We start from the raw sequence: 16495 nt of genomic DNA on the forward strand, positions 1-16495 counted from the left end.
TAGGCAGCACTATGGTGCAGGATCCTGTTATGGTGATGGATCCGGGTGGAGGAGAAGACGCACGCAGGTGGTGGGCTCTGTTGCTAGGAGCGCACGCAACAGAGCAAAGCTAAGTGGTGTTTCCCCTGTATTGTCTCTTTCCTCATGTGTGTTATTAGTGCAGTGGTGGGATTAGTCTCCGCACCGACCTATTCCCTAGTGAGGGTTTAGGTTCAGGGCGAGCAAGGGGTTTAAGGTTCGCGTGCGGCGACAGGTTCGGAGCCTGTATAGGGAACGTAAGGAGTGCAGGGACACTGGCTCAGGGGAGCTTAGGAGGTCTCCACGTCCCCCATTCCCTATTGCAGGGCCCACCATTGTTAAAGTTTCCCAGGTTCCCCTTTATTTAAATTCGCCTTACTGGAGGCGGGGTTTCCAGATTGTATTGTATAACGTGTAATACCTAAATTCGCCAGGTGGAGGCGGCGTATCCACCTGCACGTTTTATTATTTAAATGCGCCCCACTGGAGGCGGTGTATCCAGGGTCATGTGTGTTATGGGTCCGCCTTGCGGTAACATCTGCGTCCTGACACACGTGACCATGACAAGCATGAAACGACGACCAATCAGTTTGGCTGCATTTGGCTGGATCTGAGCACACAGTATGGCTCTGAATACCTCAGAATTCATTCGGCTGCTTCTGTCCTGTGTCACATCATCAATAAACACTAGTGACCCAGTGCCACTGACAGCCATGCGTGCCCAAGCCATCACACTGCCTCCGCCGTGTTTTACAGATGATGTGGTATGCTTTGGATCATGAGCTGCACCATGCCTTCGCCATGCTTTTCTCTTTCCATCATTCTGGTAGAGGTTGATCTTGGTTTCATCTGTCCAAAGAATGTTCTTCCAGAAATGTACTGGCTTTTTTAAATGTTTTTAGCAAAGCCCAGTCTAGCCTTTTGATTCTTGATGCTTATGAGTGGCTTGCACCGTGCAGTGAACCTTCTGTATTTACTTTCATGCCCACACCTGTCCATGAAATAGCCTTGGAGTCAATTGTCCAATTACTTTTGGTCCCTTTAAAAACAGGGTGGCACATGTTAAGGAGCTGAAACTCCTAAACCCTTCATCCAATTTTAATGTGGATACCCTCAAATGAAAGCTGAAAGTCTGAACTTTAACTGCATCTGAATTGTTTTGTTTAAAATTCATTGGGGTAATGTCTAGAACCAAAATTAGAAAAATGTTGTCTGTGCCAAATATATATGAACCTAACTGTACGTGTTCCCGGCGAAGTAATCCAGGGAGCAGGGCGAGCTAGGACACCCTCTAGAGGTAGGGACAGGGAAGTAGCCTCTGGTCCCAAGACATCCAACAACAGAGTCGTGACAGGGGCATGGCAAATGTCGGTACTAATTTTGAACCATCTTGGAATTTTGGTCCAGTTAGTCAAAAAACCTAATACTCATTTACAATCATTATCATTCTGTATATCTCTAGTAATAAGAATATGTGTAATGAATTTAAAGTCTTCCATTTTTATATCATTATGTAAAGCTCAAAAATATCCATGTGTTAGTTTGTTAAACATGCTCAAATATTGACAGCTATTATTTTTTGCATATGGATACATTACACCTATTATAATAAAGCACTCTTAATTTTAGGTTGTGATTGAAGCTCAAGGTCTTGAAAGTTTAATAGCTGCCACCGCTGATGAAGGAGAAGAAGATCTGGAGTCCTTTGCCGGAATGTCAGCCATCTTGTTTGATGTCCAGCTTCGTCCTGTAACCTTCTTCCAAGGATACAGTGATTTGATGTCCAAAATGTTCTCCGCAACTGGTGACCCTATAAGTGTAGTAAAAGGATTTGTGCTACTAACAGATCATTCTGAGGTAAACTACACCAAACCTTATATATTCATTTTCTGTATATGCATTTCTAAGATGTTTTAAAGGAAGCATGTCATGTCATTTTGCTCTACTAAGCTGGCCCCAGTGCCATACAGGTGATGCAATATGCATCTCTATAAAACTAATTGCCCCAGTATATAAGGTTTATGTAAATGACAGTCACGTGGGTGGCGCTGGATGCCAGACAGTCACGCTCCTCTGTCCACTACAGTTTGAACTGTTATGATGTCACAGCTGTCTCTGAGGAAATTGCATGGCTTCTCGCTGACTGCCAGCCATCTCAGTATATGCATTGAACCTGGTTGTACTGGTCCAGCTTAATTTTCAATCTGCGCATGCTCTGGAAGGCTCTGGTATTTAGAGGTTTGCTACATACCATGAGCGTGTCACTCACATTGCTCTTCATGCTCCAGACATGCACAACGTCTTTGAGTACCAGGAATTTCTGGTGCAATCACAGACAGGAAGTGTTGGGGACGTACACTCAGTTTCAATGTATAGGCCCTTGGAGCTGAATGTCAGTCCTAAGCAGAGGGATTTCCTCGGAGAGGGCAATGATTTGCGGGCAGTCCAGTCCATTGATCAAACTCGGGTGGGCATGACTACTGGCCGGGAGAGCATGACTATACCAATATCCAGCACCACCCCTATGACTGGAAGCCAGGAGTTTACATAGAAGGTGAAAAAAGATTAAAATTATTTTCTCACTTACATACTTACACAATAGGGATCTACATTACAAGACCTCTACATCATTGGGGGCAGTTTAGCAGGGCAAAATGACATGACAGGTTCCCTTCAATAAACCCAGGGCTAAAGTGCTCTCCGTACATTCTCCATACCTGCTACACGAGACTCGCTGATGGTCATGTATACATTACCAACACCTCATTGAAGTCTATCTCATATTGCATTTCGTAGTGTTAATTTCCTTTCACAGACTTTAGTTTTGCAAGCATCCATGTTTTCACTCTATATTTTACAGCAGATCATACAACACCTCCCAGTATTGTATATCACCACTCAAGCAACCCTGTCATACCGTCTGTCAGAAATACACCAGGAATGTTGTAGATTTTATCAGTTGAACTTGCAGCTTTTTTTTTTAATCCAAAGAACCATAAGTACAGAATTAAAAATGAGAAATCCAAAGATCTAGAAATATAGTCTGAAGTCTGGACCAGCGAACCGATCATCAGAAATTACCGTAGTTTAGTTATTTTGTTTTCCTCTTGGCCTTGTTTAAACTCTTCCTGATGGGCTCAGTTTTCATTTTTTGCACTTTGATTTTTTTTCCTCCCGTTCTACTTATACTTTTTAATTTCTCAATTTACCATATAATATCCTAATAATGAGGAAAAATGTGAAGTTGTGTTAATAGAAAAAAAAACACAGTTCCGGCATTTTTGAGATTTGCTCTTATGGAGTACAGTGTGCATTAAAAATCACTTGGGACAGGGAAGCTGAACATGAAATGCAGATCACATTTCTGGATTTGTCTGTACTTTAACTTTTAATATAGTAGTTTAATATAGTAGTTAAAAGTTTTTAAAAAAAATTCTGCATTTTACAAAAAAAATTTCATTTGTGTTGCTATTTTCTGAAATGCATAACTTTTACATTTTTCTTACAATGGGCTCGTGTTTTACATGGCTATTGTTTTGTTTGTTATAAAATTGGGGTTCATAGCATGTTACGATCGCTTTTAATTTCATTTTTATGACTAGTACAGCAACTAAAAAAACAGCAATGCTGGAGCTTTGATTTATTTTAAGGTGTTTGCTTTTCCAGTTATATAATTGTATATTTTGAAAGATCATACTTTTTCAGATGTGATGCTAAATATATGTATACAGCTGTGGCAAAAATTAAGAGACCACTGCACAGTTTTATAAAAATCAGCTTCTCTACATGTCTGACAGCCATTCCATTCCAGTGTCAGTTGAAAGCCAACCAGAGTACACCTCATTCTACTTAATGTGCTTCTGATTAGGTGATCACCTGAACCAAATCTTATTTAACTAAGGGAAGTATAAAAAACCCTCCTGTGGTGTTCCCAATCCTCTTGCAATAAGACAAGCCGGATGGCAAAACAAGTGCTAGTAATATCCCAGGTAATAGAAATGAAAAATAACTTTTAACCGTGCCAAAGGAGTTGAAAAGAAAAGTCTTGAGTGAGGAAAAGAATGGCTCAATTCTGGCTTTACTAGCAGAGGGATACAGTGAGCGTGATGCTGCCTCCATCCTTAAAATTTCTAAGATGGCAGTCCATTACAACAGGGTCAAGCAGCAGACATTGGGGACAACAAAGCTACAGACTGGCAGAGGGCGAAAACGACTCTCCACTGACCAGGATGATCATCATCTTATTCAAATGTCACTCAGCAACCGCAGGATGACATCAAGTGACCTACCAAAGGAATGGCAAATGGCAGCTGGGGTGAAGTGCACGGCAAGAACAGTTTGTAACAGGCTCCTAGAGGCAGGGCTCAAGTCAAGTAAAGGTAGAAAAAAGCCTTTCATCAATGAGAAGCAAAGGAGAGCCAGGCTGAAGTTTGCCATAAGGATTGGGACATAGAGGACTGGAGTAAGGTAATCTTCTATGATGGGTCTAATTTTCAGCCTTGCCCAACACCTGGTCATCTAATGGTTAGACTGAGACATGGAGAGGCGTACAAGCCACAGTGTCTTGCACCCACCAAGGCTGGGATTGGGCAAGTTATCTTTGTGAAGTATGTATGAATAAAGCCGCATATAAGGTTAACTTGGAAAAACAGTTTCTGCTCAGGCAATGTTCCCCAACTCTGAGGACTGTTTTTTCCAGCAGGACAATGTGCTATGCTACACAGCTAGTTCAATCAATGTGTGGATGAAGGACCACCACATTAAATCCCTGTCATGGCGAGCCCAATCTCCAGACCTAGACCCCATTGAAAACCTCTGAAATGTAATCAAGAGGAAGATGGATAGTCACAAACCATCAAACAAAGAAGAGCTGCTTACATTTTTGTACCAGGAGTGGCATAAAGTCACCCAAAAGCAGTGTGAGAGACTGGTGGAAAGCATGCCAAGACGCATGAAAGTTGTGATTAAAAATTATGGATATTCCACAAAATATTGATGTCTGAACTCTTCCTGAGTTAAAACATTAGTATTGTTGTTCCTAAATGATTATGAATTTGTTTTCTTAGCATTATTTGAAGTCTGCAAGCACTGCATTTTTTTGTTATTTTGACCATTTCTCATTTTCTGAAAATAAATACAAAATTTAGTGCTTGGAAATTCGAAGACATGTTGTCAGTAGTTTATAGAATAAAAGAGCAATTTACATTTTACTCAAAAATATACCTATAAAGAGAAAAATCAGACAAGCTGAAAATTTTGCAGTGGTCTCTTAATTTTTGCCAGAGTTGTATTTTTCAATTGGGAAAAGCAGGTGATACGAACTTCATTTTGTAGACTTGAACTTGCGATCACTTGCTTGTTTATATTGCAGTATATATTGACATTACAAAACGACCTTTCATTTTATTTTTTTTTCTTCCATAAGTACCCATGAAAATAAGAAACTTTGTACTAAATTATTTAAGAGAAATCTGCTTCTTTCTCTTTCTGGACAAAACAATCTCAATTTTTAGGCAAAAATCTGTTTTCAGTGAATACAGACTTTCCAATTACTGAGATAGGATGTGGCTGCTGGTGCTCATAAAGTTGTATGGAGAGAGGAGGAGGAGGAGATAAATGCAGGGACAGACACTGTCCTGCAAGTTCACCTGAACTGACACTTACACTTTACCCCCTTAGCTACAAAGTCAATTTGGTACTTAAAGACCAAGCCAATTTTTACAATTCTGACCACTGTCATTTTATGAGGTTATAGCTCTAGAATGCTTCAACGTATCCCACTGATTCTGAGATTGTTTTTTCGTGACATATTGTACTTCATGTTTATGGTAAAATTTCTTCGATATGGCTTGGGTTTATTTATGAAAAAAATGGAAATTTGGCAAAATTTTTAAAAATTTTGCAATTTTCAAAATTTACATTTTTGTATTTTTAAATCAGAGACTGGTGTCACACAAAATAGTTGATAAATAACATTTTCCACATGTCAACTTTACATCAGCACAATTTTGGAAACATTTTTTTTGCTAGGACGTTATAAGGGTTAAAAGTTGACCAGCGATTTCTTATTTTTCCAACAAAATTTACAAAACCAATTTTTTTAGGGGCCACCTCACATTTGAAGTGAGTTTGAGGGGATCAATATAAGAGAAAATGCCCAAAAGTGATGACATTCTAAAAACGGCACCTCTCAAGGTGCGCAAAACCACATTCAAGAAGTTTATTAACCCTTTAGATGCTTCACGAGAACTAAAGCAACGTGGAAGGAAAAAATGAACATTTTACTTTTTTTGCAAAAAGTTTACTTTGGAACCAATTTTTTTTAATTTTCACAAGGGTATCAGGAGAAAATGGACCACAAAATTAGTTGTGCACTTTCTCCTGAGTACACCAATACCCCATATGTGGGAGAAAGCTACTGTTTGGGTGCATGGCAGAGCTCAGAAGGGAGGGAGCACCATTTGACTTTTTGAATGCAAAATTGACTGGAACCAATGGTGGTGCCATGTCGCGTTTTATTTTGATCACTGTGATTGGGTCTATCACAGTGATCAAAATAAATCAATAGGAAAAATTTCCTATTGTTGCGAGGTTCCGGCTGGCATATCTCGGCGGGCGCAGTACACATGAGCCCGCCATTTTCTTCCCAGAAGAAGACACCAGCGGCCAGGAGACAGGACCGAGGGATGCAGGAGGGTCCAGGGACATCGGAGGTACCGGGGGGAATCGAGGGACCTAATTTCTGTCTCCTCTGATGTGCGATCACATAAGAGGAGAGAGAAATTAAATAGGAAATCTGACTTTTTTTTGTGGTTGCCGTTATTCCTTTAATAAAGGTGATCACAACACTGGGGTCGGTAAAAAACAACCCGAATCATGTTCACTGGTTGAGGCAGACACCATTAGAGCCAGAGATTGGCTAACTGAACAGCAAGCTGGGACCAAGAAGTAGACACCTGTAGGAAACAAATAAGCTTTGGGACAGGAGACCTGGCATATCGGTATGGATTTTTAAAAATATTTGTTTTATATATATTGCCCTGTGTTGGTAAATAAGAAGTTCGAGCAGTAGCAAAGAGTGTATTTACAGTGGGAAAATAAGTATCTGAGTATTTGATACACTGCCAATTTTGAAAATTTTTTTAACCTACAAAGAATGAGGAGGTCTGTAATTTTTATTGTAGGTACACTTCAACTGTGAGAGACAGAATCTAAAAAAATCCAGAAAATCACATTGTATTATTTTGATATAATTAATTTGCACTTTATTGCATTAAGTAAGTATTTGATACAAATGACAAACAGAAGGTACAGAAACCTTTGTTTGCAATTACAGAGGTCAGACGTTTCTTTTAGTGCTTGACCAAGTTTGCACATACCGCAACAGGGATTTTGGCCCACTCCTCCTCAGGTTTCGTGGCTGTCACTGGGCAAAATTGACTTTCAGCTCTGTCCAAAGATTTTCTATTCTGTTCAGGTCCCACGCTATACAGATCTTCTCTAGATCTTTCAGGTTTTAGGGCTGCCAATGGGCAACATTTAGTTTCAGCTCCCCTCAAAGATTTTCTGGCTGTGTGTTTTGGGTCATTATCATGCTGGAAAACCCAGCGACTACTATCTTCAATGCTCTTACTGAGGGAAGAAGCTTGTTAGCAAAAATCTCACGATACATGACCCAATCAATCCTCCCTTCAATATGGTACAGTCGTCCTGTCCCCTTTGCAGAAAAGTGTGATGCTTCACGGTTGGGATGGTGTTCTTGGGGCTGTACTCCTCCTTCTTGTGGAGTTGATACCCAAAAATTCTATTTTGGTCTCATTTGACCACGACTTTCACCATGCTTCCTCTGGATCATCCAGATGGTCATTGGCGAACTTCGAACTTCAAATGGGTCATTGTGCTGAATTCACACATATAGTACCCAGATTTTAGTATTTTGATGACTTGTTGTGTAATCCTTGTATATCGAATATAATTTTACATTGCAGCAGAGTTCCCAGCTGTTGATTAAAGTGCAGTATCGCAGGCCAATAGAATTAAGTCTCATTAGGGTATATTGTTATTAGCTCTGCATTGGTAAGATACTGTACTATTATTTTGAAACAGACTATGGTGGGTGCTAGAGATGGCAGTGAAATAGTGAAATATGGTGTCAAATTCCATGGCTGGCATATAAAGGCAAGATATATTTTTCTTTGATGCCACAATTCATACTGATCCATGTTAAAATTTACCATGGTGATATAAGTAATATTGTGCAATAATAAAATAAAAAGAGGTTTCAGATTGCCCATCCCTGGGACTGATAATGATACCATGCTATAACTTTCCTAGATTATTCAGCTGCAATCTGGGCTGCAAGCCAGTGTAGAGTTCCAGGGTGGACTGGCCATTGATATCTCTGGAGGAATGGATTTCAGCCTTTGGTATAGAGAATCCAAAACCAGTGTTAATAATCGGTAAGAAAACCTATAACCACTCTTCATCTGTATGTCCAGTAAATAACTTATCAACCTAGTAAGGGGATGCTCCTAACAAGTAAAATGTCTGCTGCCCTCATTTCCCAACCGGAAAAGTGAGTATTTTTATCTGATTAGTTACTTCATCTAAACTACTGTGGAATTTCTGCATAAATAGCATGTGACACTTTAAACCTCAAGCTTTGTCAGATATTTAGCATACAAGGAAGGCTGGGAAAGTTCAACTCTGAAAGCTGCAGAATTATGAATGTAGCTCTGGACTATTATAAAGTCTGTAGCGTAACGGAGTTGACCGCCCCTTTTTTAATATACTAAGACTCAGTTTACGCTAAAAATAAAACAAAGCGCATACTCGCCTACCTATTTTGTGCCACTCTCCCTTAGAGTTGCCTGGGTCCCCCGGCGGTCTCCTTTACTTCTCGTAGGACCATGATTGCTGCAGTTAATCGGTACCTCAGCCCTGATTGGTTGCTGGAAATATCAGAAGAGAAATAAAGGAGACCAGTGGGGGAACTTTGTAGTGTTACAAAGAAGCAGCAGCGATTGGTAGGTACAACATTCTTTGGTGTTTGGGAGAAAAACAAAGAGGTGGACAACCTCTCTAAGTCAAGTATAATATCAGGAAAGCAATGTATCTAAGGGTAAGAATCTTTTTATGCAGATTTCATCTATGCAATAACTGTAAAACTGGCTACACACTATTCACCATTCACAGAGTATATTGTGGTTTGGTGTCTGCTTAGTATATTGGTTGACAATTGATAGAAAAAGCAGAGAACTAATGTGATATCTTCAGGATCTTCCCTAATTTCCAAAACACGCACGATCATCATTTTAAAATGTAATATTATGAGTCACAAAGATTCTCCTGTCACATTTCAGGTGACACATATATCTATTCATACGTACATGTACTCACACGTCGCCTTGTCCTTCACAGTGGGGCCTTGGTTATTTTGGGTAACGTAACCATCGATTCAGAATTTGCTAATGTTGGTATGGAAACTCGCTTCGAAACAGAGTCATCCTTCAACTTTATCACAACTGTGAAGTTTTCATCCTATCCATTTTTGGTTTGCATGCAAATGGACAAAGGGGCATTTCCATTCAGGTAAATCTTTTCTAACTGTATTAGATATGAATGTTTATGGAGTGTGTACCTACTGCAATCTTCTGAACCTTTGACAACCTCAAATTGATTATTCTGAGAGTAAATTAATAGTAATTATAGAGACTATAGGCTCATACATCAATGTATTTATGCCGGTTGGCGAAAAACTCTTTGAAAAGTCACAAACAACACAAAGGTGCACAAAAATGTTGTGACTTTTCGTGTTTTCCAGACTGGAGTAACAATTGTGATGGCGTGCATGCCACTGATGAGGTGTGTCAAATTCATTACGTGGCGAACGTCTCTAAATAAAGTTGGTGGATCTTATTGCTGCACACCCCTCACTAAGACAGGCATACAAAACGTCAGTCTTAATAAATTAGGACCTCTTAAGTTTTTGTAAAAAAATTGCATGGTCAGCAAAGACAATGTATCTTCTTTGCCTACCCACTTTGTGGCAGTATGAGGCTTTGTTTTACATGCAACATATTTTTTTTTATCAATAGTTTGTTACTTATAAATTACCATACAATATATGTAATTTTTTGGTGACACAAAAATAGAAAAAAAAACAAATTTTCATTTTTTCATTTATATTTTTTTTAGGCTATGTGCTTGCATTGAGCATTTGCAGCAGATTTTTTTTTCACCATAAAGCAATGTCTTTCAGAAAAAGAAAAAAAAAAACAATAAATAACAAATGTCAATTCCATATAACAATTTAGACACCAACGGGGACAGGACTGTTTAAAATTACAGAGAATGACAAGACATGGTAAAAAAAACACAAGAAACATATAATAAAACATATAATAAAACTAAGGGGAGCAGGTCATCACAAACAGCACTAAGGAATGTATTTTTCGGACTATAAGACTCACCGAACCATAAGACGCACCCCAATTTTCAGAAGGAAAATAGGGAAAAAAATAATAATGTGTCAAATGGGGGCCCATCTTACAGTCCGAATTCAGCTTACCTGGGAAGGGATCCGGCACAGGTGGAGGAGTGGTCACAGGGGTCATTCAGTGGTCCAGGCTCGTGCGGTGGCGGCTCTGTGCTGGGGCAGGTTGGTTGTGCTGGAGCAGCTGGGCTGTACTGGGGCAGCTGGGCTGAGCTGTGCTGGGGCAGGTGGGCTGTGCTGGGGCAGGTGGGCTGGGCTGTGGCAGCTGTGCTGGGGCAGCTGGGCTGGGGCAGGGGCAGCTGGGCTGAGGCAGCTGTGCCGTGCTGGGGCAGTTGTGCTGGGGTTGGGGCAGCTGTGCTGGGGCTGCTGGGCTGTGCTGGGGCTGCTGGGCTGTGCTGGGCTGGGGCAGCTGTGCTGGGGCTGGGGCAGCTGTGCTGGGGCTGGGGCAGCTGGGCTGTGCTGGGGCAGCTGTGCTGGGGCAGCTGTGCTGGGGCTGGGGCAGCTGGGCTGGGGATTGCCGAGATTTGAATCTCGTCCCCCGAGATCTCGGGACGAGATCTGAACCTGCGCATGCGCCGTCCCCGGACCGGCGGCCATCTTCCCGGCGTCCATGTTCCCGGAGGCCACCGCAACATGGCGGCGGCCAGCAAGGGATGTGTGGGGACCTCCGGGCATGGAGGAAATGCCGGCGGAGCCGCCGCCCCTGCACCGGAGCAGAGAGCCGCTACCCCTGCACCAGAGCACAGCCCGCTGCCACCACCGCACTACAGAGCCCCGCGGCACCCGCACCAGCCTCCAGCCATGATCTGAGGTTAGTATATTGCGACCATAAGACGCACCCCTCACTTTCCCCCAAAATTTTGGGGGGAAAAAGTGCGTCTTATGGTCCGAAAAATACGGTAATCAATAAATAACATATATAAAGAATGGAGAGTTTACCCGGTAATGTGAACAGTAAATGATATACAAATTGAGCAAAATAAAATGCAGTGCAAAAGCTATTTTTTGGTGTTGTCATACAAGTTCATATTAGAAGGTACAATCAATAACCATTAAGTGCAACATTGCAATCAAGGAAATTGCATAGTGCAGGGTATATGAAGGTATATCTCCATGAGAGATAAAGGAGGAAAAGTAATACTAACTGGAATTCATGCTGCATGTACTGGCGCTGCCACCCCACACTCCAACACGTGTTTCACAAGTTGCTTCATCAGATATGAAAACATTTTTATTTTTTATTACATTTTTTTCCAAATGTCTTATATGAGTATATTTATTACACAATTAGTTGAACATAAAACATAACAGTTTAACTAAACATAAAAGATTTCTGAGAAAATATTTTTTCCCCTATTGTTAATATTTGCGATTATAACTAGGGCATCCATAGGAGCCCAAGTTACAGAGACAAACTGTTTCCAGCTGTGCCATACAATAACTGGCAGAGCTGATCTGGAGCTGGTAGGACCCAGCAGCTCTGATATTTCAGCCAGACCCTGGGCGACCAAGTGATTGCCAGGTCCTACAAAAGCATCGGTAATGCTCTTGCTTCTATTCACTGCATAGCGCTTATTGTGTGCTAAATGTAGCTGGTGAAATAGAAGACAGAAGCAGTAATAAACTGCTTCTCTTCAAGGTCCCTACTATACAAAAGCTGTGATACAAGGGCATCCCATGTGTCAATTCTGTATATATAGTAACAAACACAAATTGTGTGATATTTAATGAATCTCCTAAACTTTTGTTTTGATTTTGCAGGCGTTACATTACAAAGTATGAGAAACTGCCTTGTGGCAAGTCATTTGTGTCACGAAAAGGAAAAATACAAACAATGGCAGGTTCTGAGCTTCCTCTTCATCAGGAAAACTCCAATATGTGCAGAGAAGTTTTTGAAGATAAAGAAGACTCCACAGGCAGCTGGTTTTGAAGAGTAACCTCAGTGCATTCCGCCAGTGTACGCGCATCACTGGAGGGTTGTGTATGTACTGTACTCGTCTGGTGCATGCATAAAGTTTACATATTTACACTTATTTAAGTAATTTGTAAAGTGTTAGGAAATAAGTTGTGGTGGATATTATGTGCACTAGTATTATAAAAAGTAAGTCTGTATTATCCCCTTCAGTGTTGGGCTGCCTAGTACATTACCAAATTTGTTTCCCCTCCACATTTTAGATATTCAGTACTGTTATTTAAGTATTTTATAAAGAATAGCAGTTGCATTCACATGTGGCTTAACATATACACATTAAAGTGCGGTAATCCACATGGATTGGAATTTGTTAATCTGTATGGGAATTAAAGCCCCTCTATTTTAATGAAGAATCAATGTCAATACATACCAGGGCTGTGCATTGTCATCATCATGTTTGCAGTAAGCACATTGTGGCAAGCCTCCAAATGGTAAAGAGAACCTGTCAGTAGGATCAATCCTCCTAAGTCATCTATATGGGCATGCAGGTCTTAAAAAGTTTAACAAAATGGTACATCGAAATCTGCGATCTGATGTCTTATTCCTGAGAAATCCAAATTTTTTGTTTATATATGTAAATGAGCTGTTAAGATCTATGGGCTCGACATAGATCTCCACGAAATTCTGACTCCAGAGCTTACTGTATTTTAAATCAAAGGGGCCAATACCATTGTGAGACATGTAGATCAGGAGTGCAACCTATTAGTCATTACATTGATAACGCCCTGTTTCATATAAAATAAGCTCTGGGGGCAGATTCTGAAGGAGATCTATGTCCGATCCTGAGATCTTAATATATCATTTGCATATTAAGAAAATATAGATTTCTCTGGAGTAGGACATCAGATTATAGATATATTTGTATAATTATTCTCAACTTTTGGCTAGTGCTACTGACAGATTCCCTTTCAGACAAAGATTCACCAAATTCACTCTTTTATACCTAACCCTATTTGATCCAGAAGGAGTAAGGAAACACTTAAAGGCATAGATCAATTTGATATTAATGCTAAATTCTCACAGTGAGTATTTGGTGAGATTTTGCTGCTTATCTTTAGAACTTCTGCACCTATTAGATAAATTAGATTACTTGTGTATTTTTCATGGCGTTTTTGAATGCTTTTATACATGTGGCATTATCAAGTTTTTAATGCTTTTTGTCTTTTTTCGATGTCATTTTTTCAACAAAGCTGCTTTGTTTTTTATACTTTTTGGTGTCTGGCTTTGACAAAAACTAAGTGATACAGTCATGCACGTATCATACACATTTTTATTGTGTTTCTGCTGTGGATATGCACTAAAAATGCATGTGCGTTTTTTACCGGCAGATTTTGAACATCTAATGCAATTCTATTGGGAAACTCTGCATAAAACTCAGTGTTCCCTCAAGAAAACTTTACATTTTTCAGATTTCAGACGTGTACCAAAGGTCAGTTTATGCAGTGTAAAAAAAAAAAGCACAGTGGGAATGAGGCGGCTGTAAATCCCATCCCCTTTTCTGGAACAGTGAAACACTGTTCACACAGCAAAAATTTGCAGCATCAAAAACTCACCGGAAACACATCTTGGGAACTTAGCCAACTTGTTAAACCGAGTAACCCTATACAGTATATTGTATATATTGTCTTTCATAAAAATAACATCTACCCTTTTCTTAAATATTTATTGAGGGAATACCCCTTTCGCTGAACAAGTGATAAATGCTAAATTTGTGTGGGCCAGTAGCTAGGACCACCACCCTAGTTCCTATTCCCACCAGCTGCAAGACTACGGCGAGAAAAATGTTTCAGATATTGACCTTTGAGACAGCATCATTTTTGTATGTTGAAAATAAATCCCTTACTTTAGATGAAGTGACTGTGTTTTCTGTGGAGTGGAAGAATATTTTTATTTCAGAAACTCTAGCTTATTCAAAGTAGGTCATATTAGGCAAACCCTTATACTGTTTCGGGGTTTTTGCCTCTCAGCACAGAAAAGGTTGGCTGGCCGGCTAAATGCGATGCCTTAGGCACAGCCCATGGCGAAAACCGGCTCTAATTGAGTAAATTTCCTTTCAAGGCAAAGTTCGAAAAGAAAATACAGGTTCTTCTCACAAAATTAGAATATCATCAAAAAGTTAATTTATTTCAGTTCTTCAATACAGTAAGTGAAACTCATATATTATATAGAGTCATTACAAACAGAGTGATCTATTTCAAGTGTTCATTTCTGTTAATGTTGATGATTATGGCTTACAGCCAATGAAAACCCAAAAGTAATTATCTCAGTAAATTAGAATACTTTATAACGCCAGCTTGAAAAATTCTTTTAATATCCAAAATGTTGGCCTACTGAAAGGTATATTCAGTAAATGCACTCAATACTTGGTAGGGGCTCCTTTTGCATCAATTACTGCATCAATGTGGCATGGCATGGAGGCCATCAGCCTGTGGCACTGCTGAGGTGGTATACAAGCCCAGGTTGCTTTGATAGCAGCCTTCAGCTCATCTGCATTGTTGGGTCTGGTGTCTCTCATCTTCCTCTTGACAATACCCCATAGATTCTCTATGGGGTTAAGGTCAGGTGAGTTTTCTGACCAATCAAACACAGTGATACTGTTGTTTTTAAACCAGGTATTGGTCCTTTAGGCAGTGTGGACAGGTGCCAAGTCCTGCTAGAGAATGAAATTTCCATCTCCAAAAAGCTTGTTAGCAGAGGGAAGTATGAAGTGTTCTAAAATTTCCTGATAGATGGCTGCGCTGACTTTGGTCTTGACAAAACACAGTGGACGTACACCAACAGATGACATGGCTCCCCAAACCATCACTGATTGTAGAAACTTCACACTAGACCTCAAGCAGTATGGGTTGTGGCCTCTCCATTCTTCCTCCAGACTCTGGGACCTTGATTTCCAAATGAAATGAAAAATTTAATTTAATCTGAAAGCAACACCTTGGACCACTGAGCAACAGTCCAGTTCTTTTTCTCCTTGGCCCAGGTAAGACACGACTGGCATTGCCTATTGGTCAAGAGTGGCTGGACACAAGGAATTTGACACTTGTAGCCCATGTCCTAGATATTTCTGTGTAGTGGCTCTTGAAGCAATGACTCCAGCAGCAGTCCACTCCTTATGAATCTCCCAAAAATTTTTGAATGGCCTTTTCTTAACAATCCTTACAAGGCTGTATTTATCCCAGTTGCATGTGCACCTTTTTCTACCACACTTTTTCCTTCTACTCAAATTTCCATTAATATCCTTGGATACAACAGTCTGTGAACAGCCAGATTCTTTAGCAATGACCTTTTGTGACTTAAAAGTATTAAACAACAATATAGTGGCGCTAAGGTGCACAAGAGCTCCAGCAGCAAAAATAAAAGACATTGGTCACCGCAATGTCAGTATTAAAAATTTTTTGGATAACAGACGTATTTTGCGCTCAGATACCCTTGTAGGAGGGAGAATATGAATGTAAAGAATATTATAACACCAATAAACTGGTCAACAAAAATAAACAAAATGGCTTAGGTAAAGAAGCTCTAAAAAGTTAGACTAAAATAGTGAATCCACAATAAAATGTAATAAATAGCTCATAAACAGTGATAACCATGAGATAAAATGTGCTAAAATGCCTCCAAACGCAAGGTTCATGCAGTAAGCTAAAGTGCCACAGTGCCTCTACATGAGAGTCTTATATATTTATATGATAACAAAGACTATAAAATGCTTTTCAGATCATAAATAAAAAGGAATACACTGAGGAAAGTTACCTCATCTGGTGTGGCAATGTAAAAGTAGGTTCTTCCTCTTTAGTAGTCCATATCTCGTGTAGACCACAGCGTAACTTCTGGATGCAACAGATCCCGCAGTAAATAAGATAAAATGGTAGCTGATAGCAGCGCTGCCCCGGCCGGAGGCAGCGACCGCTAAAAAGACTGAAGGTAGATCAATGAAAAAACTCTCCGGCGGTGATACCGGTGTGTGAGACTGCCACGCCAGTGCTCGTCAGCACAGGACCTGCGTGACATCAGAA

At 40.2% G+C, this 16495-nt stretch overlaps 1 protein-coding gene across 3 annotated transcripts in view; it reads left to right on the top strand.

Moving 5' to 3' along the window:
- Positions 1 to 12469, top strand: part of MTTP (microsomal triglyceride transfer protein) — a 133380-nt gene extending 120911 nt beyond the window's left edge. For all 3 annotated transcript variants that reach the window (XM_073589639.1, XM_073589648.1, XM_073589656.1), the window contains 4 exons: positions 1648 to 1875; positions 8353 to 8477; positions 9439 to 9609; positions 12275 to 12469. In XM_073589639.1, the coding sequence (XP_073445740.1) occupies positions 1648 to 1875; positions 8353 to 8477; positions 9439 to 9609; positions 12275 to 12443 (693 nt within the window). In that variant the 3' untranslated portion in view covers positions 12444 to 12469. The remainder of the gene's footprint in view (positions 1 to 1647; positions 1876 to 8352; positions 8478 to 9438; positions 9610 to 12274) is intronic.
- Positions 12470 to 16495: the final 4026 nt, after the last annotated feature.

This window comes from Dendrobates tinctorius, unplaced genomic scaffold, assembly GCF_039654945.1.
Source record: "Dendrobates tinctorius isolate UK_male_01 unplaced genomic scaffold, ASM3965494v1 ptg000011l, whole genome shotgun sequence".
NCBI lineage: Eukaryota > Metazoa > Chordata > Amphibia > Anura > Dendrobatidae > Dendrobates > Dendrobates tinctorius.